The sequence below is a fragment of the Chinchilla lanigera genome, unplaced genomic scaffold (assembly GCF_000276665.1).
Source record: "Chinchilla lanigera isolate Chin_1 unplaced genomic scaffold, ChiLan1.0 scaffold00002, whole genome shotgun sequence".
NCBI lineage: Eukaryota > Metazoa > Chordata > Mammalia > Rodentia > Chinchillidae > Chinchilla > Chinchilla lanigera.
The window spans coordinates 38,833,359-38,859,802 of record NW_004955403.1 but is presented as its reverse complement, the minus strand read 5'-3'; the positions used below and the strand labels follow the sequence as shown (position 1 = coordinate 38,859,802).

At 33.3% G+C, this 26,444-nt stretch overlaps 1 protein-coding gene across 3 annotated transcripts in view; it reads right to left on the bottom strand.

Moving 5' to 3' along the window:
- The window catches only part of Spock3 (sparc/osteonectin, cwcv and kazal-like domains proteoglycan (testican) 3), a 394,510-nt gene that overhangs the window by 10,958 nt on the left and 357,108 nt on the right, over window positions 1–26,444 (bottom strand). For all 3 annotated transcript variants that reach the window (XM_005373580.2, XM_005373579.2, XM_005373581.2), the window contains 2 exons: window positions 15,618–15,737; window positions 899–1,120 (listed from right to left, as the gene is read on the bottom strand). In XM_005373580.2, the coding sequence (XP_005373637.1) occupies window positions 899–1,120; window positions 15,618–15,737 (342 nt within the window). The remainder of the gene's footprint in view (window positions 1–898; window positions 1,121–15,617; window positions 15,738–26,444) is intronic.

Genomic DNA, 26,444 nt, shown 5'->3' with positions numbered 1-26,444 from the left:
GGGGGGGTACTGGGAATCGAACTCAGGACCTTGTGCTCTCCAGGCAGGCATTTGTGCTACTAAACTATATCCCCAGTCCACCCTTCATATTTTAAATATAAATTATAATTCAGTTAATTCTTATTGTGCATATGTTTACATTACCTAATTTAGAAAGAGTTATACAAAAATCCACGATTCCACCTCTTATTCCCTCACTTCTTTCAGAGTATTGAAAAATATCTTGCAGACACGTAACAATAAATAACACTAAGCAACAATAAATAAAATAAAGATAAGATTAGGTTATATAGGGAATAACTCTCATAATATGTATATTTTAAATTATGTATGTTCCAAACATACTCAACATCCTTCATGAAAACTTCGTTGTATTTCACACTTTCTTTGCCAATGAATCTTTTCTAAGCTATTTGAAAAGGTTGAAAGACTAAGTCATTTTAAAATAAAGTAAAAATAACTTTATGGTGAATGCTGTGGTTCATTCAGCTCATTTAATAAGATCACAAAATAGAACATTAAAACTCCACAGTAAAGTGATAAAAATCCCATTTATTTTACACTACAGGCAAAGCAGATAGCAAATTAATTTTAATGATTACTTTTAATATCTATGTTCTCATATCTATGTGCTTCACGGTGGTTCATAATGGAAACGATAATGGAGTACACTAATGTAAAATATTAACCACTATTTTCATTTTCTTTAGCAAGTTTGCATCTTTTATCAGAGTTTTTTCTTCAACAGGTTTCTTATTTGCTTTCTTATTAAGCAGTCAGGTTAGAAAAAATTTCCCAACAAGAGTGAGACATAGCATCCTCTTCTTCTTTTATCATAAATGAATAGATAAGATTTGAAATCCAGGTCAACTATTTGCACCTATATTTCATATTTTACCTTGCTGTCTTTGGAAACAGTAGCACCACTCATTGTTTGATATCAAACTGTCCTTGTATGTGTCACAAGAATTGAAGAATGCCTTGGTACATTGTTCATTCTTATCAAGGTAAATGCTCCCAAGCTCCGACTGGTCCAGCAGTAGGTCATAGTTTGTATCAAGTCTGTTAAACATCCAACCAAGTGAATCCTTGCAAATTGGTAAAATGCTTGTGTCAAATCCTAAAGGCAAAGAAAGAACATGATTAGCTAAATATGAAAGATGTTGTCATCAGAAAGCAAAGTAAAGCAAGATAGATGTAGTTAGTATAGGCTTCCTACTGGGTTTAAATGCATCTTGAGTAATTTGTTTCAAAATAAAGTGCATATAGCAATAGTTACTTTTTGAGATATTTATGAGGACAAATTAGCTAGAAGGCATTCAGGTACTAATTAGTAATTCTTCTAATGGCAATTTCTGTTATAATCATGTATCATTTACATTTTGTTGTTTAAGCTTTTTTTGAATAAATGGTATATCTTGATAAATCTCTCATAAGATCATTATTATTACATATTTTACTTCATGTTATCATTCAATAACAATAAATTCAAATAATGATGCCACCTTCACAAAGCATAATTAGTATATAATAACTAATAACTTCAATAATATCCTGTGTCTTTGTAGAACTGTGATGGTTGTGATATTTCATATAAGCATATTGACCAGAGAAAGAATAGGTTTCAAGTATTATAAATTATTCTGTATTATACTCAATTGTCACAATCACAAATAAGTTATAAAATGGGAGGCAGTAAGGTGTGCTGGGTACAGGCAGCTGCAAGGAAATGACAAACTGGGTTTGTATTAAAGCCTCAGTACCCAACATGGGTAATTCTGCATAAGTCACGGACAACACAGAGCTCAATATACAAATAGCATCAGATGGAATATCCATGTTTTGAACAATTATAAAATAACCCAGTATCTATAAAAAGACATGTACCCACAAGAAGCCAAGGGATGTAAGTCCTTCCTTATCCACTACAAACACCCACTCCATATAAGCTAATATTAACTCGAATTTCTTAACAAATTGCTGAATGCTGAGTATAGGGTTCTGCCACAGGAAACAAAAAAAAAAAAACACAAAAGAAGGGGAAACCATCCACATTAACTACCATCTTCCCACAAGACTCAGGGAGAGCTCACTAGAACGACAAGAAAGGAAAAAAGAACCAAGGAAACCATTAGAGAAGCAGAAGTCACTGTGAGAAGGGAACATCTACTTTCTCTGTACGATTCATGGAACAGAACTGAGAATTCCTAGCAAACACCAAAATATTGTGCCACTGTGAAAAACGGTAAGGATCTGCTCTTCCAGTGAGAATGAAAAGCATTTTAGAGAGTATTGTCTCTGAGAAAGATTGAAGGGAATATCCTGATTGTAGACCATTACAGAATTCCTACCTCTAGCAGAGAGGTAAGATTGTGGAGAAGGAGAAAGAAGCAGCAGAAAAAAATTCAAGAAAATTCTCATGGAAAGGCATGGAAAATTACCAAATAGTTGAACAAAATGAAATTACATAAAGAGAAGAGAGAATGGAACTGGGGAAGGAAAATATTTAATAGATTAATTGGAAATCTCCAAAAGTAATGAAATGTATAAAACTACAGATAAAAATGTTAGAGGACATCAAAGAGGATAATGAATCAACTGAAAACACAAATACATAAACAGAAACTGCACACATTATAGTCAAATTAATCAAAACCAGTAATGGGAATAAAAAAAATTATGCACCAAGAAGTAAAATTGGTATTCTTCTAGAGGAGGAAGGGTTAACACATAGCAGAGCTGAAACTATATAAGTCAGAATGGAAGAGTGACAAAAATTCCATGCTCGAAGGCAAATAAAGCTTTCAGTCCAAAATTATTTTTCAAAGAAAGAAGAGATATCCTTTTTAGAGAAAAAAGCAAAGTTGAGTTATAAAAATGTTTAAAAAGTGGGCTTCTGGATAGAATACATGTTCTATCCAGAAAAGGATAGAAACTTTGCTCTGTCAGAAAGGCAGAAACTTTGCTCTGTCGGAAAATACTGACACATGCTACAAATAGTATTGTTGAAGATATAAATTTAAACTTCTATTTCAAAAGGCCTGAAAGTAATTTAAAGTCTGATCCAAAATTATCTGTAATTTATTTACTGTTATGCAAAAGCAAAACACTTGTGAAGAAGAACACAGAACGGAGAATTTAGGACTTGTACATCTCTATGTCTGTCTATATGTCTATATCTATACCTATCTATGTCTATATCTAATCTCTATCTCTTTATCTCTATCTCTATCTATCTCTATCTCTTATCTCTATCTCTGGCTCTGTCTCTATCCATATCTATCTATATCTATATCTTTATCTATATCTATATCATCTATATGTGTCTACATCTGATCTATATACATACACAGCAAAATATTTAAAGGTCAGGTGTAACAAATTAATCTTATAATTTTTTTAAATCCTAGGGTAACCATTAAGACACTTTTAAAATATCAATAAACTCAAGCACAGACAAGCATAGAATGTACGTGTTCCAGAACAAGGCATTGTAAGAGAGGAAAATGGTAGGGCTAAAAAATATATAAATCAACAGAAAGTAGATTGCAATTAAACAATTTTAATACTTAAATTAAATGTAAATGACCTGAATATATAAGGTAAAGTGCAGTAAATGTAAGATTGGATTAAAGAAAGGCAAAGAAAGTTTTCCTCAAGCAAAAATGTTTTTGCAAAAAAGACATACTAAGCAGAAGTAAAAAAAAGCTGGAACAATGTGTCACAAAAGCACTAATGAACAGAAAGCCAGACTGAACATATAAATAATAAATCTGACTTCAGAATAAGGAAAGTGACCAGGATGAAATGAAACCTTACATAATGATGAAGAACTGATTAAGTGACACAATGTCTCTGAATATGTAATGTTTCTAAAACAAGTCTCAAAATACCTGAGTGGAAGACTATCTAAAGAAAGCAAAGGGAGGAAGAAGTAAGCCCTTAATTTCATCTGGAGATTTTAACACCCCTTCACCAAGAAGGATTATAAGTAGATAGGTGAACACTAAAGCTGTAGGAGAACAACAATATCATTTATCAATAGATTGACATCATTTATATTGATAGAAAAGTCCAATAACTAATAACAGCCACAGTTTCTTTCAGGAACATATGAAACATGTTCTAGGTCATCAAATAAACCTTAACAATGTAAAAGAACTAAAATCATTCAAAGTATTATATAAGAAAAAAAAGAATTACTACAGTAGTTTCATTAACAGTAAGAAAAATATCTTAAAAAGAAAATCCAGGCTCTCAAAAATAACATGGGTTAATGGGTTGAATGATTGCAAAGACATAATTTTAAATAAGAGAATATAATTTGTCTATAAATATATGAAGACTGTAGATGTCAGAATTATGAGAATAACAAAATAAAAATAAAAAATGGCTGGAGATTGAGACTCAGTGTAAAGTCCCTGTAAGCAATCCCCAATATGAAAGAAAAGGTAGTGCTAATATATGCATTTCATAAAAATGAGTTACGATTGGAAAATTATATGTATTAGGCTGCTAACACTTTTTACTTCATGATGGGGGAAATGGATGGAGTTAGTGAAATGATGCTAACTTTCCTCTTATATTTTCACATATTGATTTTAACTATCAGCATATATTTATTGTACAGTTAATTTGTAGATTATGAGAAAATTTTAAAAATCAAAATATACAAAGTTAAATGTATTTTCTTCCCATGATATTTTGAAAGTAACACTCATTAATGTCACAAAGGATTCATCATAAAATTAATTGCTTTTTTATTGGATAGCATATGGTCCAACGATAGCTGTAGCATGCAACCTTTTGTTGGCATGTTAAACAACTTACGATAATTGTGCTTTTGACTTATTTGTTACCTCTTTATTTATACTTTTCCCCTTGGCTTTAGCTACCAGCTCTTGATGGTTTCAAGACACCTTTTATGCAAACATGCAAAGATTCTACATATGGCTCATTGACATGGGAGGAAAATTCAATACTTATGCCTATTTTGTAACTGACTGAAGGTATGAAGTATATGATTGCAATGTGAAGTTTTTTTTGACATGTTTGTTACAATTTTTTTGAGAAACGAGTTGTTTCATTTTGGGTATTTTTTTTATTTTTTGTTTGTTTGCTTTTGTTTGGTACTGGGAATCGAACGCATGACCTTGTGCTTGCCAAGCAAGGCGTGGTGCTGCTGTTTTAATTCATTAAAACAACCCCAGCACAGCTGTTTCATTTTTGTTTACCAGGTTCAGATGGCTTTTCAAAGTGCTCTGAACATCCTACCTCCCTATATTTTGAAAAAAAGGTATTCTTTTTGTTGAAAACAGACTGTGATAAAATTTACAATCTTTCCCTCACCAGCAAGAAACAGATATTCCTCGTTTAATGACCTACCTGTTTAACAATTGTTCAGACTTATGACTGAGGCCTGCTGTTTGGACTTATGAGCACCCCTTCGATTTACAATCGTCTTTGATACAGTGCTGCACAACTTTTTTGATAGTGCCTCAATGTCTTTTTTTACAGTACACTTGTTTATACCCTACCTACTGTACTGTACAGTACTATACAGTACATTTATGTTTTTATATACATTACAGTACTGTATGTAAGAGGTAAGGCAAATAAAAGAAAGGTCATCAAATTGGAATTTATCCTTTGGCTATTTCTTTGTTGTGATTCTTATAATATTCATACTATACAAAATTCTTCCTTTAGCAATCAGTTCATTTAATTACCTAGTTGTACAAATGGAACTTGGTCATTAAGCAGAGTATTGTAGCTTATTGTGTTTTAAATATGTTCAGTAAACAGGCTGTGCAAATCACTACAGCATTTATGAAAAGACAAATGTCTTCACATAAGATTTGCAAATATGTATGATTTACCTATTTTGGTGCAGAAGGGAGCAATTTAGAGCATGGTCTGATGAGATCTATTGATCACATGTGATACAGACAGCAGAGCTGGGCCATAGGACTGGAAAAGTTTATGAGTGCACTCTTTTTATTGGGCCCACTTCTAAGGACTACTTGCTCCAACAGTTCCTCAGGTGATAATAAAACTGATTCATTTGGAATTACATAAATTCTCAGACAGAAACATACTCTTTAGAAGTGATGCTACCTTTGGAACTACTGGATATGAAGAAATGCTTCATATTTTATGGATACACATATTTCCTCATGGCTTATCTTTCCACTTCCAAACCTCAGGAAACAATTGAACAATTAATAATCACTGTTATTCTTTGTCTGTGATTGTTTTAGTGTTTAATTTTTGTCTTATGCTCCTGGCTAATGGCCTCCTTTACTACGTACTTTCTATGTCTTTCTATCCTCCAAGGTGTTTACTGCAGAGGCAGACAGTACAGCGGCTCCATTAATGCCAGGTTCACTGTCAAGGATATTTGGCATTTCGGATGATTTTAACAGAATCAAGCAGGTTCACGGTTCTGAGCTGTCTTGTTAGTAGTATTTTAGATTCATTGGTTCCTTGCAGTGACCTGCAGAAGCTCCTGCATGAGAGCCAAAATTTCACATTCAAAACACAGCTTCCCGCAATATCAACTGTGAGGTCAATGTGACCTTGAAGAATTCATGGAAGCTGCTACGATGCCAGGAAAGGGCACGCGAGGAAAGGCGGGAGTAGAGCTTTATCGACTCGCTAAATATCATATCTGGATTGCATCGTTTTGCAGACATGGTTACTGATGAGCAGTTACTATATCATGGCTATATCATAAGATAACCAGGGTTTTCTGACTCGTTTTCATCCTTAATAATTTCATCCAGAAATAGCCTTTTCTGACTTGTGAGCAACCAATATTGCCTGAACCCAGTTGATGGGATAATCTGTTGGTGGCTGTTGTATTTTATTTTAAGGGTTATTGGACAATATGTGTTCTTAAGAAACAAATGATTTTAATAAACTATTTTAATAATATGATGTTTAATACAGATATTCCTCATTTAATGGTCTACCTTATTAATGATCATTCTGATTTACGACAGAGGCTCACTGTTGGGATTTAGGACTTGCTGCTAAGACTTAGAACCAGTCCTTTTTCACTTTTTTTGGTACAGTTCTGTACATATTGTTTAAAAATGTTCAGTGTCTTTTTTTGGTACCGTATTTCTTTGTACAGTACTGTAATTTTTGCTGATTGTACTGTACAGCACAGTATTGTAGTTTTATTTTCTGTTATACATCATAGTGTTCTGTATAATAGTTATGCAAATAAAATCAAGGTCATCAAGATGGGGTTCTCTTTGACAGTCTGTTTGGAGTCTTATACACACTATACAGTTCCTCATTTAGCAACGAATTAACTTAACAACCTTGTCGTGGAAGTAGAGTTCATTAATTAGATGAGAAGTGTCTATAATCTACTCCTTGAAGATCTTCAGATTGCCAAAGCTAAGAGTAATTTTTACTGTATGGAACAATATAGTCCCTAAAGACTGGAGGTCAAAAAGAAGTTTACTTCCTGGGAAATCCAGCTTGTTAATTTTCCAGGACACAATAATGTAATAATAATTTTATTGCAATATATCATTTACTTCATATTCTTTTTATTTAATTGCAACTTAATCTATAGAAATTGCACATATTACCTAAACATCACAGACTATTTCTACATAATTAAAATATAACTATATATTATGATCATACCTTAGTAATATGTAAGTACATAATTAAATTTTATTGTGTAGAGTTATACTGTCTACCTAATAAAAGAAGAAAATGCCAGATGTCTCAATAATAGGAATCACCAAAATGAACAAAGATTTGAATCTTTAATTTTATTGCTTGAAATAAGAAAATTAATGTACCATCTTTACAAATCTTTGTTTTCAAAAGATGTTCTCTGCTATAACTAGAAAGCTTCTAATTGTATTAAAATGGGACATTATTTTTAAAACATCTGATTCTATTCAATCTTCCTCTCAATGTGAAAACAGCATGACATAAAGTGAGCACTATCTTGGTGAGAAATTGGAATGAATTCATTTACCCTCGGGGTATGAATAAGACCATCATTTTCTCTGACAGAAGAGAACATTTTGTTTATAGGAAAGTGACAATGAGACATTATCTTAATCTGAATCAGACTGTTAATCTGAGGATTTTGCTTGTGATGCTGATGTCCTGATGTTTTCCAAATTGATAAAAGGAAAATTAATATAATATCACTTCCTAAGAAGATATTCTCAATTGTAACCATATTTTAAAAACTTTGGCATAGTAGTTCTGCTATATAATTTTTGGCAATTTTCATAACAAAGCAAATTAAAGCCACATAAGTTATAGTAAATAAAACATATAATTACTGCACAAAGACTCCAATAACTATTTTTATGACAAGGATAGTAGAATCAGAGGTGAATTTCTCCCATTTTCTTTACATTTTTATCACAAAACTCATTTTAAGATTTGTATCTCTTTAGTTGCTTTTCTATGATCATTCTTTGTATCACAGTGATTCTTTTAAAATATATCCAAGCAAAATGTATTCATGAGACCTTATTTTCTAAAAAAAAAGTAGATTGTAGTGGTTAAAAAATAAGGGCATACTTTGTTCAAAAGCTATGACATTGCTGACACTTTGTGTCAAAGCAGACCATTTATCTATGAAATATTTCTACTATCCAAGGTTTGAATAGAAATCTATTCTTTGGCAATGCTTGTACAATTCTTTTAGTAAAGACTGTAATAAAATTTACACAATGAAAAACTCAGAGTAGGATCAGATTGTGTTGGAAAGCTATGAATAGCTACTATAATAATTACTAGAACAAAACTGTTTTCACTATAATGTTTTCAGTAGAGTAGTGAGATGTTTAACTACTGTAAAATATATGGTAATCTTAAGATTATAACAAGTTACCTTAATCATTTTCTCCTTGCTGGAATAAAATACCTAAGAGCTATGACTAAAGGAGGAGAGGTTTACTTGGGCTTACAGTTTCAGGTCAAAAAGGGCTGGCTCCAAGTAGAACAAGGATGGCAGAGGGTGATGGGAGAGGAAAGGTGCTCAACTTTGGAAAGCTAGGGAGCAGAGAAGAAAGGGAGGAATCTCTGAGCTACACACACCTTCCAGACCCAGCCCACGCCTGCTTCTAACCAGCCCTCACCTTCTAGCAGCACAGCCAGCATATTCCGCTCTAAAATAATCACCTTCCATTGTATAAACACACACACACACACACACACACACACACACACACACACACACACATATTCTGTATCCATTCATTGATTGATGGGCATTTGGCCTTTTCCCAAGATTTAGCTATTACAAACAGTCCTCTATAAACATGAATGTGCGTTTATCACTGTGGTATGATGCTTTTAATTCTTTTGTGAACATATCAAGAAGAGGACTCGCTGGGTCAAATGAAACCTCTAGTTTTAGTTTTTTGAGGAATCTCCACACTGATTTCCACAGTGATTGCACCAGTCTGCACTCCCACCAGTAGTGAAGGGTCCCTTTCTCTTCACAACTCTGCCAGCATTCTTAATTGGTTGATTTACTGATAACAGCCATCCTTTCTGGGGTGAGATGGAATCTCAGTGTAGTTTTAATTTGCATCTCTTGAATGACCGATGATGCTGAACATTTTTTTCTATATATTTATTTGGTGTTTGTACTTCTTAATCTGAGAAGTTTCTATTCATTTGAGATGCCCATTTTTGGATTGAGTCTTTGAATTTGAGGGGTCTAATATTTTTAGTTTTTTTATATATTCTAGATACTAATATTATAACCAGTTATCTTAGCCACTGAGGAATGGCTGGCAAAAATTTTTCCCACTGGGTGTTGTCTCTTCACACTACTATAAAGAGGTACAAACTCGAGACATTCTAGTAAATGGGTGCACCTTGAGACCATACTCTTAGATGAAATAAATAGACTTGTCTGCTGTGAGGAATGGAAAAAATAAATAAAGACCAAAATGTATAATGGACATTGTGAAATATGAACATATTCAAATAGGAAGGGGGTCTAGAGAAGGGGAGAGGGAAAGAAAGGAAAGGAAAGGAATACAAGAGAAAAAAAGGAAAAACTGGAAGCAAAGCTTTTGTAAATAAGGAAGAGAAAAAGGGTTGAAGGAAGGGGAGGAGAATTAGAAAAAAAGAAGAATCAAGGTATATTATGTATAGATACAAATTCCTTCTGAAGAATATGATCAGTATGTATCTCTAAAATGTACCAATGAAATTAATTAATCAAAAAATTAAAAACAAAGGGAAAAAATCACCTTCCACAATCCCACTTCCAAGCACATGAGCTTTCTGGGGAACATTCTAGATCTGAACCATAACACCAATGGATGAGGCTGGGAGGCTCCCCTTTCTGTATAAACCCAAATTCTAGTTTCAAGGTAATTTGCCTTTCTTTTCTTTGTTTGTTTTGAGACAGGGTCTCACTGTGCAGGTCAGGCTGGCTTTGAGCTCACTTTGTAGCCTGGGCTGGTCTTGAACTTGCAATGATCCTCCTGCCTCAGCCTTCCAAGTGCTGGAATTATAGACGTGTGCCACCATGCCAGGCTACCTTTCAAATAGGAGCAAATTATATTTCCATATAAGTTTCAAGTCTCGACCCATTTTCTCTTATCTTGCTATTGGGAAAAAGAATCTTGTCCTCCTTGAGACTGCATGTCATTCAGAGCTCATGAAAAAGTAATTATAGGGTTCTTTATCGCTCTTTTAAAAACTAGGGCAATATCTAGATTAACAATTTGTGATTTAATTAAGTTATTAATTTATTCATGTAATTTATGAATTTATTCACTGAACAAATTGTTATTGATTACATATTGTGCCCACCAAATTTTTATATTACTAGGGTAGTGCACAGATGAAAATCTCTGGCCTCCTAAATTTTGCCTATTACTTAGAAAAGAGAGAAAATAATGTAGTAGGCATGTTTATAACAGGTAGCAATCTACACCAGAAGAAAAGCAAAGCAGCCTAAACGAGCAAAAGTCTTTGCTGGTGCTTTTAGTTCACATGGTCAAGGGAACACAGCTGATGGTGACGATGGCTATCTGAACAACAACTAGGTGAAGGAGGGGAGTATGCCACACAGTCATCTGGGTGCAGAGGGTTCTAAGCCAAGTAATTATCAATGTGAAGCAAGTTCCTTGACCATCAGACTTCACATTAATCAGAAACCCTATAAAGCCTACTGGAACCCAGAGTCAGGTCAGTTTGCAGTACGTAGCGCAAAAGTCACATGTTAGAGGTCGGGCTTAAGAGTGGACGAAAATAAAATTAGAGAGCACATTACCCATTCTACATTCAGCTTAACTGGCATTGTAGCTACTATGATCCCCTTAATGACACTGCAATGCTGTTGGGTTATAAGATATTGGTAAAGGAATGCAAAAGATGTCAGGGCTTAGCTTGAATTTTTACTCAGTGTAATTTGGCAGTAAACTAAAAGAAAAAGATAAAAGATATGAGTTACTACTGGAAAAAAAGTATAGACTATTAAGGTATCATATACTATCCAAAAAATAGTGGATTTTCAGATGACTTTTATTAGGTTGTAAAAGTGACCAAATTTAACAGGTTCAAATATGTAAGTTTCCCTAAAGACATAAAAATGAGGCAAAAGTGCATAAATTTTAGTGTCTTATGTGTTTGATGTAGACACTAGATTAAGTATCAATTAAGAAATACTCAGTAATTAATTTACAAAAAATATAAGATTTGAAGTTACCCTAAGGTTTTAGAGACATTAAAAAGATATACTGTAAAGAAACATATGGCTCTAAAAAGTAGAAAATGTATACTCATAAACCCAGCTAATCTACTGCAAAATGCTGAACCATAACACTTTATAGTTATTTGTCTCATAATTTTCTCTATAAAATGAAAATTACTGTGATTAAAAATTATAAATCACTCTTCTAAGAAAAAGAGCTATGAAATCAAGATTATACAAAACATACAAGATAGTCTTTTGTTAAAATATGATATTGTTCTAACATAAGGTGATTAATTGTTACAAATCATGTGAGAGAAATCCTAACTAAATGTTGGAGGTTATATATGATTCATCAGGTAAATTATTTGTCTTTATTAATGGTGGCTAACATTTAAAGGTTTATAGATGATTTTAAAAATAGTATCAAATATTATCCTGGTGTAAAACTAAAACTTGATTTTTCTCTCTACGGAAATAAAATTTTGTTGAATGTTTGATCTACTCTTAAACTACTGGAAAGCAATTGTTATGGTTTGTCTTTCGATGTTCCCTCGAAGTCTCATGCTGTCATATGCGGGGCTTTTTGAGAAGTGGTTGGATCCAGGGTGTGTGGTTGATTCACGGTGCAATGTTAGGATTACAGGGGGATGGATTAAGGGTGGGTGATTACTAAATCACTCCACTGATTGGTTTGTCAATTGCTCTAATCCTGGTAGCCTAGATAGAATATAAAAGATGCAGAAAGGAAGTTTCGTGGTCCCTTGCTTGCTTTGCTGTCTTGTGCCATCATGAACTATTTCTCCTCTGTGATGTCTGTCTACCATGCCACCCTGCCCTGGAGCGAGCTGACTGTGAACTGAAACCTCTACAAACTCTTGCAAAATAAACCGTTCCTCCCTTCACTTTGAATGCTAGGTACTTCATCTCAGGAAGGAGGAAAGTAACTAAGACAGCAATTTGAAGGACTTTTGTATATTATACTTAAAAGGCAAACATTTGAAACAGAATATTTTTCTCTGCTTTATGGTGGCTTCTTCATATCTTTAATAATTCAAAAATAATGCCCAGATTCTGCTCAGTGTCATATGAAACAATTTCAACCCTGTGCATGGACAAGACACATAATTCAATACAATTAAAAGGAAAAATGAGCAATAAATACTAAAGGCATACCTGGACAATTTGATACAATGGAATGTAGAAATGAAATACTACTGTCAGATGGAATAAACTCTGTGCTAGACACCTTTCAGTAGGGTAGAGCATAAAAAATAAACCAAATAAAATGATATAAAATTTATTAATGGCACAGACATAAATCCATATGTTGCATAAAAAGAACAATGAACATGTGAAGCAAAAACTGCCCAAAATTCTAGCTGGATCTGAATAAATCCAATCACTCTAAAGCCATCATTTTTTTATTGTTAAAGAGATTAATAGACATATGTATGAAAAATTTTTGTTTCCAACACAAAAGATTTACATCTAATATTCTGCTGAGATTCACTACACATAAAAGAAATGTGTATTTCTTTTAAAAGAAATACATATTAAAGGTAAAGTGAACTATAATAACACAGAAGAATGGGAAAAGTTAAAAAGATTGGCAAAACATTTGGCTAGTTGGGAAGCAGTCAATATTTAACTCTACACCTCACCAGAAGAAATTTGAAGAACATAAGCCTTTTACAAAGCAGTCCAGCAACATTTATTATCATTTGCAATTTTAAATGCGTGGACATTTTGTCCCACTACTTCTAATGCTTGGAAATTTTTTTCATAGAAACAAACGCTTACAGTTGCAGCATTCATTTTCATGGAGAAAATAACAGGTGCAATTATTAAGGCACTGATTTATTTAATTACAGCAGAGCCACACAATGTAGTATATTGACAGGTTCTTTACTTCATTCATTCATTAAGTCTACTCATTTGTGTTATATGAATACTATGTGCTAAAAACAAAACTCTATCAATACAATGATGAGTAAAAATCTCTAACTTCATTGAGTTTGCAGTAATCTACTGCAAGAGAGAATATAAAATAAATGAGTAGATCATCACTGTGCAAACATTGAAGGAAAAATAAAGACAAGGAGATGAGGAGTATAAGGTTGGATTGGGTATTAATGAATTATATATATGATGGGATTAGAGAAAAATTCTCTGTGAGAGTGTCTAGCTCTGAGCAGGTGAGTGGGGCATTTCTTGGCTGTGAAATTATTCCATGCATCCTGGAGGATAACCTCTTCTGAAAAGTTATGCTTGCTTGGCCGCTGACTACCTGAGAGAGTACAAAAGACTCTGAAGCCTTCATTGTGCAGTGCAATGCAAAGTTAAGCAACTCCAAAGGAACTTCTTATGATCAACCCACTATTTTAAGGGAGATCATAGCCTAGAAAAGGAGATGATATCATGAATGTGGATGATTAACCAGGCACCTTGCTGAAGGCTTTACAAAACTCTTTTAATCAATTTCTAAATCTATTTGGGAAATTAGTTTGAAAACACGATTAAAGGAGAAATTTAAGAGCATGATATTTTCAAGTAAGATTATTGGAGAGACACAGGTCGATATGAAATTTTTTAATTTTTAAAAAATCAATATGGAAGTTTCTAAGGAATCCCTTCATTCTACAACAATTTGCTTTAGGACCATGAAAAAATATACAATTAATCATTATTTCTCTGAAGTAAGTCCAGGCTGAAAGGCATGAACAAACACAGGTGCCAAAAATATAATCAAAGAATTAAAAAATAAATATCAGAAATACTTCTAAAGTGTTAAGGAAGTAGTATAATTTCACTCTAAAATTCATGAGGAGAAAAAATATATATATTTATCACACTTTGAATGATTATCTTTATATCTAGAGGTAGTAGTTTAATTGTACTACTATATTAAATTATTAGAAAATATATGTAAGATTCATAAACACAAAAGGTTAAGGTTATACAAAATACATTAATTGTAAAAATAAATCCAATAAAGCATTTTTTTTAAATATAAACTGTAGATAATTTTGCTTAGCTTTTGATTTTATTAAACATTACATTTTGAGGGTTAGAAGTGAGAATGTACAGTTAGGCCACTCCGATATGCAATGAAGGCTCCACCCTGGCACTGCTCTGTCAGATCAGAGACATGGCATATATTGTAATTTCTGCCATTTCACCTTTTCTCTCCTCTTTTAGAGGAAATATTTCAATCTTTACAAGATTAGACCCATGTTTCAATATTATTTTTCTATGAGTTAAATGTAAAACATTCTATACAAATGAAGATAAAATGAAAAGTTCATGAAATTACTCAACAGGTAATCTATTTTAATTTGCAATTTATATTTCTGAGGAATTAAAATGTGAGATCATTATACAGATTATGAAAGAATGTTTTCAGAATTTGTGGCTCTTTTATTTATCTTCAGTCATCACATTTCATTTGTAGATATTTTCTATTGTCCAGAGATCCATTATATACACAGCTAACTTAAAGATGCATGAAAATTCAAACTTGAAATGTGTTAACATCCAGGGAAGACTAAATGTGTTTTGTAAGACTATAGAACCAAAGATTTCATTCCAAATATTTTATCCTTATTTCTATGTCATTCTACTCTTTTCCGCTTTGATAAAATATGGAAAAAATTTTCGTGTCTGTATTTTTAACTGAATCCAAATACTCTCTGAGAAAACATTTCTTCTTCCAAGAATCAGAGTTTCCCCAGATGCTTCCTTTCCTTGCAAAATACTCCTGCAGTGTGTGGAAGAAAGAATGATGTTCTAAGTTTGTTTAACATCTAATTAAAGAACAAACATCAAAATAGTGTTTTGTTCTAAGTAATTCCTGAGATATAAAGTATCATCTCAGAAAAAATAATACTTATCAATTAAGACATCTTACTGCTTCTTTCGGGCCTCAGCAATGCTTTTGTCTTCTTATTTTGGCTTCCACTTTCATGAAGGGCTTTGAACCAGTCCCGTAATCGATTGGCCACTTCCCTGAATTCCACGTCACTGCATGCTGAAAACACAGAGAAACAACGTAAATCCTTAATTACAATTTCTCAGGATGCCGGTACTGTTTCTCATCTTGTTCCATCAACATGAACGGTAACAGAGGCTAAAAGAAAAAAAAAATCAACTGTTTTGATTGCTTTTTTAAATCAAAAATCAAATTGATGCTTCAAACAATAAGATTTGATATAAAAATAGCATTCTATTTAAAACAAGAACAGTTTCAGTAGAATGTAACTTTCACCCCTTGAAGAAATAGAATTTTAACTGAAGATTCTTACTGTGAACATCACACAGGTTATGATATTCACGTGATGAGTATGGAATGAGAAAGAGGAGGGGTAACTGAAAAACACAGGGTTGGAAAATCCAAAATGAATATTGTACATTTATTACTGGCTTGGTCCACTGAATGTGTATGACTTAGAATTCTCTGTTGATGTACTCAATATATGTTGGGATGCACAAAATATATGCAGTTTATATTTAGTTTAACTCTCTATTTTTGAGCAAGAAATTGATGAATACATCCTTGGATGGTAGCAAAAAGTGAAAAATATATATAAGAAAATGATATCGTGTTTTGGTATAAAAATGATATACTAGAAGACTTGACATTTGGAATTTAAGGCTTTTGCCTTTTTATATATAATATTACTATTTGCTAATAGCATTATTTTAAATAATCTACACAGTAAACAATGACAGAACACTGCGTGTGCATGATTAATGTGAAAATATGGCACTGAAATTCAAGACTACTTTCTAACTGCTTTGAAAATATAAAGGAAACAATTACTTCGATCTACTCCTGCAGACTTATCTCCTCAGCCTGTTGCCAAGATACGGGTTTCTCAAAATTCTTAAATTTCTTAAAATTTAAATTAATTATTTTGTCAAAAATAATATGGGGCCAGGGATATAGCTTAGTGGCACAGTGCCTGCCTGGCAAGTGCAAGTCCTGCGTTCTATTCCCAGTACTACTACTACTACTACTACTACTAATAATAATAATAATAAATAATATATAAGAAGAATACAGAAATCAGATTGCCGTCACATTTTTCCATAGCAACTGTTTCAGTCAGCTTTGTGTCACTGCAACCAAATACCTGAAAAAGCCAACTTAAAGGATGAAGAGTTTATGATATAATGATCAGTTGGCTCCATTGCTTCTGGGCTCGTGCTATAGCTGAACAGATGGTGAAAAGTATATGGCACAGGAAAATATGGAGATTCTTTAAGAACTAAAACCAGAGGTTTTACGTGACCCAGATATTCCCCTCTTAGGTATCTTCCTTAAAGAGATAAAGACATCATAGCATGGTGATACACACCTATCTGTGTTTATAGCAGCATAGTTCATGACAGCTGAATCTTGGAACCAGCCTGTCTGTCTATCAACAGATCAGTGCATAAAGCAAATGTGGTATTTATATACAATGGAGTATTACTCCGCTACAAAGAAGGATAAGCTTTAGGCAGTTTTTTAGGTCAATGGATACACCTTGAGACCATAATTTTTTTTTTTTTTTTTTTTTGGTTTTTCTCCGGTACCGGGAACCGAACTCACGACCTTGCGCTTGCCAGGCAGGCGCTTTTTGCCGCTGAGCTAAATCCCCAGCCCAGAGACCATAATTTTAAGTGAAATAAATCAGGCATACAAGTTCAAATATCACTTTACCTCACTTATGTAAGAAATCCAAAGTATAAATAAGGAGCAGAATGTCAGAGAGAGATATTAAGAAGTAAGAAGAATGTGCTCACATTGGAAGGAGAACAAGAGATGGAGGGGAGGAGAAAAGGAAAGGAAAAGGGACTTCTTTATTTTTAAAGAGAAAAAAATACACAATTTCAAAACAAGATAATAGGAGATTAACAATGCTTCACATATTTCATGTTGTTATCATCAAAATAGGTGCTCCGATTACAAGATACAGGCATGGAAAAGGGATTGAAAGACAAAAAAGAATTAAAAGAAAAAATTAGAAATAGAGCTTTTATTGATGTGGAGGGGAAGAAGGGTTAAAGGAAGGGAAGGGAAACAGAACCAAAAAATTTAAGATGTGCTACATACATATATATACATTTCCCACAATGAATGTAATCATGTACTGCTGATATGAAATAATAGCTGAGTGGCATGGCGCCTGGCAAGCACGAGATCCCGAGTTCAAGTCCCAGTTCCAAAACTAAAATAAAAATAAAATGAAATAACATAAACTATATAGGGGCTGGGGATTTAGCTCAGAGGCACAGTGCCACCCTGGCAAGCGCAAGGTCGTGAGTTTGATTCCCGATACCGGGAAAAAAAAAACCTATAATACAATATATAAAAAAGTACAAAAAGTAGCTCACTTCATCTCAACCAGGAAGCAGAGAGAGAGAAGAAAACCAGAGCCTGAACGAAGGAGGCGAGGGGTGAGATAAAGTGCTCAAGGGGCACAGCAATGCTCACGCAGTTAACGATGCCCCACTTTCTACGTTTTCATCATCTCCCCGGAGCAGCATCAAATTAGGAATACATTACTATGTTACTTTTGAAGTTAGGGCCCTCTTGATCCAATCTTCCTGTCAAAGCCACACCACAGAATATTGCTGCAGCAGGGCCAAGTCTTCCATACAAATTAGCTGTGATCCAAAGTGCAGCAGCAGCAGCAGTAGGAGGCCTAATAACAGGAACTTCCCTGCAGAATTGTAAAGTTCCTCTGTCCACAGCAATCAGGTGTCAGAGAATGCTGAAGTGATTTTTCCACTGTACAAGATCCCAAATTAATCAACCATATAATCTTTCTTTCCACAAAGCTCCCAAAAGATGTGATACATTGGAGAAAAAAAAAATATGAAAGAAAATGGCTGATAACAGGAAATGACAAATGTAAGACAAAAGCAAAGGGAATTTCTATGAAGATGGTAAAATGCAGTTTCAGAGTGCATGCCGTGTGCCATACGTAGATGAAGAAGTAGTAGGTGTGAAAATTCTTGGCCAGAGACAAAGCAATTTAGCTCTTTTATTGTTAAAGGAAAAAAAAGTATAAAGGGAGAAAAATAATCACTTTTATTGATGAATTCAATTAACTAAAGGTGAGTGGTAAGACCTTCAATGTTATATTCCTAATATAGATATTTACACTTTAGCCTGGGATTCCCTATTTAAATCAACATCTTGGCAAGTGTCTTTTGCTCCTCATGAACAAGCACATGGAAAAAAATAAAAGCTTACACAAATCAGGGGAAATCTGCACAGCATGCAGGCTTATCTACACATCAGCTAGCTCTAGATGTATATAGATGAAGCTGACAGAACTATCAGAGAAAGTTGCACAAGTCCTATATTTACCACTCTTTCTTTCTCCCTTTATTTTCAATTCTACATATTTGTCTTACCAGTAAAACAGAAAGAAATCAAAAATTCCTTTAAAAATAAGTATAAATTGATCCAGCCCTCCACCCAACTGTTCTCTATTTAACAAATTTACCCAGCAGGTGTGCTACACCTATACAAACACATTCACTTGAATTGTTCAATATTATTTATTTAGCACTTTTTAACAGCTAATTTGTTAAAAAAGCTTTTATTAACAATGGCTTGGTAATATTAATGAGATATTTACAACCAATGAAGTCTATGCGATATTAAAAGAAATAAGGAATCTATTACACATGAAAATCACACTATGGCTTTTGTTTTAAAAAAAAACATAAAAAGGAAAACAGGTGACATTTATATATTTTCATTTGTACAAAAAGGTAGAAAAAATGAATTTGCTTACATGTACCTAAAATATCACTACAAATATACAGAAGAGACTGGCACAGTTTCATCTCTACAGTGGGAATTAGGTATGGAGGAGCATTTCTAATATATACATATTTATACTTTTAAAAGTTAAAATGTTTAAAAATTAATAGCTCACACAAACAGAAAACATTTAAAACCTGAATTTGGGTTCTTTTTTTAATCTCATAATTCTTTCATAAATCACACCTAGCAGGAAGCTAGGTTTTATCCAATAAGATACCTGCTAAAGAATGAAAAAGTGTTTTGATGAACAGGCAGGCACAATGTAAAATACTGTGTTTTAAAATTTGAATGTAGTAATATAGTGCCTACTATCTCTGTGCAATAGAATATTCATGAAATTGTGTGATTTTTAAAGGAAACAATATATATTTAAGATTAACAATATTAAAGTGTTTACCCAAATGTGAGACTTTATATACCCTTATTGCATATATTCATGGTTTAAATTTCTATACAAGGTTATGTGTGTATTGTAATGGGATTCTCCAGAAATTAAGAATTCCGTGGTAATAATAATATTAATAATACAAATAAGAGTTCACATTTAGTACTTATACTAACACAGGTAATCTTTTCAAAAACTCTATGAAATTTTCTTTAAAAACTGACAAATTGAGGAACAGAATATTGAAGAACTTCTCTGAATTCAGGTAACTGGCAAAGCTAAGTTTTAAATCAAGGGGTTAGGATTTGTGAATCCAAGGTCTTAACCTGTACAGCAAATCATCTTAGAAATAACAATTGAAATTAATAGAGTAGTGAATGCCAATTTAGGATAAAAATTCAAGCATGGCTTCAATCTAAGCTTGCAAACTTCCATTTCATTAAATGATGGTAGGAAGAATGTGAGTTCTTCACCAATTTCAGTGATGTCTGATGTAAGCAGTACACATTTTAAAAAGAAAACACAAAACCTGTGCAGTATAATTATATTTTCTTCACTTTAGAGGAATCACATTTTCAAGTCCACATCTGAAACCAATTAAAAACAGATCACAAGGATCTTATTGAGCAACAAGCTACATTACATGCTGTCATAGATTTCACACAAGCTGATAAGGGACCATGATAGGAATTTCTCAATATGACACATTTCACATTCTTATTTTCTTTCACAGAGACCATAATAATGTTATCATTCTTTGGAAGTCAGAACTCTATCTGTTCTTATCACATCAACAAAATAAAACACCGATCTCCTGTGATACTGAAGTATAATATTATTTGTCAGATGGCATTACTTCTTCACAGGGTACCAAACCCTTTGTCCATACAAACCAGCCTAGATCCTACAACAGGGGCTTGACAGTCATCAGTGATTTGCTACTGCTTTTTTGCAGAAGTCAATTAATATATATTACTCTCATTTTCCAACAGTTAAACTACATGTACTTATTTTCTAGAAATAATATTTGACATTTATACAGAAAGAAATATAGTTAATGAGGTTTTACATTTGATTTTTATAACAAACCTGGAAGGTTAGGGGAAGGATTATTATCTTTATAACTGTATAAGCTGAGATGCCCTAAATTTTAGAACTAGAAGAAAACTAAATAAATGCCTGGTATTCATTAATCTTATTTGTAATCAAGAATAAGTAACACAGTAAGATATTATACTATCATAAAAATGACCTACATTAAAGTTGAATGAATTGCAGTATGAGCTTTACACTAAAATCTACAATTATGCTAAAGTATTAACTAAAACATGATGTTACAAATAATGAGTGAAGAGGAATAGCTTCTATAAATTAAGATTTATATGTGTGTGTGTATATATATGTATAATAAGCATTGATTAAGCCAAAAAAATTCTACAATACAGAATAAAGACAAAAAATGGGAGATAAGAGAAAGATGAGCTAAGAAGTTTAATATCTGGCACAGAAGTTTAAGACATATATACACATGTAACATATTTTAGAATTTGTACTATAAAATGTGAAAAGACAGCAAGAGTTTTCATGAAGAAAAAAATAAACAGTATGTTATGGCTTGCATCTGAGTGTCTCTCAAAGCCTCATGCAGTCATGGGTATGAGTGCTACACCTGCCCTGGGGTGGGTAGTTTGCATACAATGTAAGGAAGAGAGAGGCTGCTTCCTCCCTTTTGCTTTTGTTGCTTTTGCTGTCTTCTGCCGCCATGAACTGTTGCCCTCTGCCCTGTGCCACCCTGCCTTGGAGCCAGCAGAGTATGGATTGAAACCTCCAGAAATGGTGAGCTAAATAAACCTTTTCTTCCTTAATTCCGTGTTTCAGGTATTTTGTCTCAGCAACAAGAGAAAAGTAACCAAGACAGAGTAACAAATTCAAGGTTACCTACAGTAGGTAAGCAATTAGCTTGGTTGCTCAATAATTCCTAGAAAAAGAGGAATAAAGGAGGTAATGAAGCAAGCATTTGATATACCACATCTATCCAACTAGCAAATGCACAAAATGAAGGCATTTTTAGTTGTGGGATAAATCATAGATTTTGCTTTCTATGAGACTACGAAAACCAGCCGCAGCCAAATTTTTATAATGACTAAGGAAAACAAAGATAGGAAATTCACAAAAGGGGGATTCAGTTAAGAAAATCTATGCAAGGAACTCATACTGGAAATGTAGTTGAGAGAGACCAAGTAAGCTGGTATCTAGCTCAGGGAGAAATATGTCTGACGAATAGTGGGGAGACTGTGATTTAGCAAAGGGTGTCTTATTGACACCTTATAAAAAATTATACTCATAACGACAGCAGGGATGAAATGGTAGAATTTATTTAAAATTGATGGTGATATTACTCCTTTAAGAGAGACAAGAAAGCTGCATCTAATTAATTCTAGCATAAATTCTTACTTTTCTGTCAACATTATTTCCATCATCATGAAATTGTAAAGGTCTTGCTTTGTAATGTGACCCATCTTACAAAGAATTTTTAAAAATCATAGTGGTTGGAGAATATAATGTAAGTGTTCTCAGTTTTAGCAGTAAGTGGCCCAATTCCAGCCCCAAGAATAAGAAATGAGAGGGAAGACATGAAAAGAGACAATGTAAATTGCTTCATTTTGCAAAAATGAAGGGGCATGAAGAGCTGCCTAGGGAATATGAAACTGCAAGGACATTCTGTTTGCTTTGCTAATACAATATTGCTTTATAAATAACAGAAATGATCAGGAGAAATTTAGAAAGGCCTTAAGGCAGTTTTTAAAAATGTGAGGAATGTAACTTATATTGCCATGTATCAAAAGAGAAATCCTTAAAATAGTACGTGAACATGGTAGCCCTTTCAGGAATGAGCTAATCACAGAAGGCAAGAACCTGAAATACTTGAGAATGAGCACTTCTATGACCAGGAAACAAGGAGGAGAAATGAGGAGAGGTAAGGCATGAGGTTGAGCATTTCACTAGGGTGGGTCGTGAGGCTGAGTGTTCATTTGATTCAAAATTGAAAATCAGTCCTACAGTATTATCCACGCTCCCTCTGCTATATCTCTTTCATGGAAGGGACTAGGTGACACCTAAATGTATTTTAAATGGTGTTATGATATGGATTAAGATGTCCCTCGAAAGGCTTATTTGTTTGGATGTAGAGGCTCATGGAGGTTATTAGGTCATGGGACATTAACTTTATCCATGGAAAAATTTACTGATGGGTTTACAGGTGAATGGGCAGCTAGCACCTAGGGTCTGGTTGGAGGAGGTAGGTCACTAAGGGAATTGGTCCATTTTTCTCTGGCTCTTCTTTGCTCTTTCTACTACTTGGCTGCCATGAGGTGAGCACCTTGGTGCTTCCATGCCTTCCTGCCATGATATTTCTGTCTTGGAACCAGTGAACATGGACTGAAACCTCTGAAACTGTGAGACAAAATACATCCTTCCTCCTTTAAATTGTGCATGTCACGCATTTTGTGCCAGGGATGGAAGCCACTGAACTCTAATCAAGGAGAATTAACATTTATAGATCAGATGCAATAATCTAACACAGGGATATTAACTTCTATTATACCACCTTTTAATATACAGAATTTATGTTCTATGTCCAAATCATAAGTATTTAATCACAATTGATACTCTTAATTCAAATAAATTCCAGTTTGATTAATCAGCACCTTACCCTTACCAACAGATCAGTGTAATATATGAGTAATCCAAGATATACAAGAACAGCCTATGTTCACATCTGAGATTTTTAACATGCATTATTCAGAAAGAATCAAACATAATGAGAATTGGAGACATTTCAAGAACATGTCCATGTCTACCATAAGTCCAGGTCATCTTATCTTTGGAGATCCCAAAATACAACATTTATCAAAACAATATCTTATGCACAAAATTTTTGGAAATGTTTTATAATTTTTAGACATTTTTGGCAACAATTAACTCATCTCATTCAAAAGTGGCAATGATTTTATTTGAAGTCATTTGGCAAAATAGGGATTGCCAAAATAAAAAATTTAAAATATACATTTCTTGGGCTGGGGATTTAGCTCAGCGGCAAAAGCGCCTGCCTGGCAAGCGCAAGGTCATGAGTTCGGTTCCTGGTACCGGAGAAAAACAAAACAAAACAAAAAAAAATATATACATTTCTTGAAGTTTAATTAAATATTTAAAATGTAAATGCAACAATGATCAAAGTTGTGTGTATTATTTAATTAATTAATTTATTTTTGTCTTTTGAGACAGGGTCCACTTGTGCAGTACAGGTTGGCCTTGATCTCACTACATAGACCAGCCTAGCTTTGAATGCATGGCAATCCCCCTCCTCAACCTACCAAATGCTGGGATTACAGGCGTGTGCTACCACACTCAGCAAAGTCAGTGTATTTTATGACTATAAAATTAATCATTTACTGATAGTAATTATTGAGTTTCTTTTCATTTTACATTTAAAGTTGAGAAGAATTTTTTAAGTCTCAAGTCTTTACACAATGTGACATTTTAATAGATATCAGACTGTCTGCATATTGCAAAAATTGAAAATACCCCCAATTCACTCACATTGTACTAAAGAGTGATTATGTCCCCCTCAAAATGCATATGTTTAAATCAAAACCCCAGTGTTATGTTATTAGGAGATGGAATTTGAAGGAATAGTCCCCAGACAGAGCCATAAGAGACAAGATAAACACCCTTAGTCAGGAGACCCTGGGAACATCCCACAGCCCTCCGCCGTATCAGAACACAGCATCAAAATGATTACTTCTTAACCTGGAAGCACAGCTTTAGCAGACACTATATCTGCTGATGTTTCCCTTGACACTTCCACTGTCCAGAACCATGAGAAATAAATCTGAAATTTCTGTTGATGAACCACTCTGTCCGTGGTATTAGGTTTTAAAAATTCAACTGGATCAAGACATTATAACATACATAAACGTGGTTATTGAGAACATTCATTCATTAAGGAATGAATCCAGATGTCTGGTAAAATGAGTTAGGACTGTATTATATAATTAGGAAGCTTGGATGTAAAGACAAATACCAGACAGTGATCCTCTGAGAATGTTCATCTCAGCAACAGAGATCACACTATAATTGTGTACTGTCTTCAGACATATTTACAAGTTTTCTTCTAACTGATTCTGATTTCTATTTGACTTGAATATTAAGTTTTAATCATTCTTGTTAAGCATTAAAATACCATGACCTTATGGGATGACTGATGCATGAAGGAGTAGAGCTATGTAGTAACTTAAATAAATGCAATGAAGGTGGGTTCAGAAAGTACCAGAAATGATGTGGGAGTTTACACCCACACTACATATTGGTAAATAAATTTTCCTGAGTCTCTGATTTTCTATGAGGTGAAGAAACAAAACTTCATCACTCTTTATCACTGTTGATTAATAAAGATACTTTCAATCACTCCTCTTCCAAAATTTTAAAGTATATTTTATGATTGTCTCCTGATGGGACTAGGCTGGTATGTGAAAGTAGTGCACTGAAAATCTGGAAGAATTCAATTACTCCAAAGCCAAAGGCTGAAGGCTGAAGGCTGCCGTGACGTGAATATTTCCTTGCAAGATCCAGTCTATTGTACAAAGAAAGTCCAAGAAACCTTTCCTTCAATACCAACTCCTGTTCCCATTCCCTAAAGGTATAATGTTCACAGAAGTAAAAGAAAATGCTCTGAATAGTACAATGCTTATGTCAAATCAAACAGGAGTAAAGAGAGTTTATTACTTGTTGAATTCTTCATTTGTTTACAGATAACAATGCATTCTTGAATTATCCCTTTTAATGCCTAGTTTTGCAAGGCACAAAGGAAGGCAATTAACGAATGTGTATTAAAATGGTATAGATTTGCACATTTCTGAGTAGCTTTCTCATATAACTTTGAGTACTTACTTTGTTTTATATTTTCTTATTCAATCTATGTTCAGAAATATCTGAACTTATATGTACACAATGTATTATATTATCATGAAGACCTTTCAGACATCTGTTAGTGACATTAAATATTTTTCAAAGATTATCTCATTTTTATAGAATCTAGCCTTTCATAAATACTAATTCCATAATTTAAAAGACCAATTTAATTTTTATTTTGCATTATATGGATGATGAGAATTTTTAGTGTTATTTTTATAATACTACTAAAGTCTATTATCTAATTAACAGAGTAAAATATACCAATTTTGTAAATACAACTTAAAATGTATATAAATAAGAATAAATATAAAGTAATACATTTAACATTGCTAAGAATGGGCAGCTCATTAAAATGTTTACTCTGTATCAGCAATGCATATGTTGCACAATTTGGAGTATGTCAGACAAGCAATGTTTGCTTTTATTCTTTGCAACAGATCATAAATTTATAATTTTCTAAGATTATTGGAATAACTTATAAATGAATTTATTATATCAATAATAAAAATCAATAGGGTGACTGTTATGTAAATTTATGTTGATGAAAATCT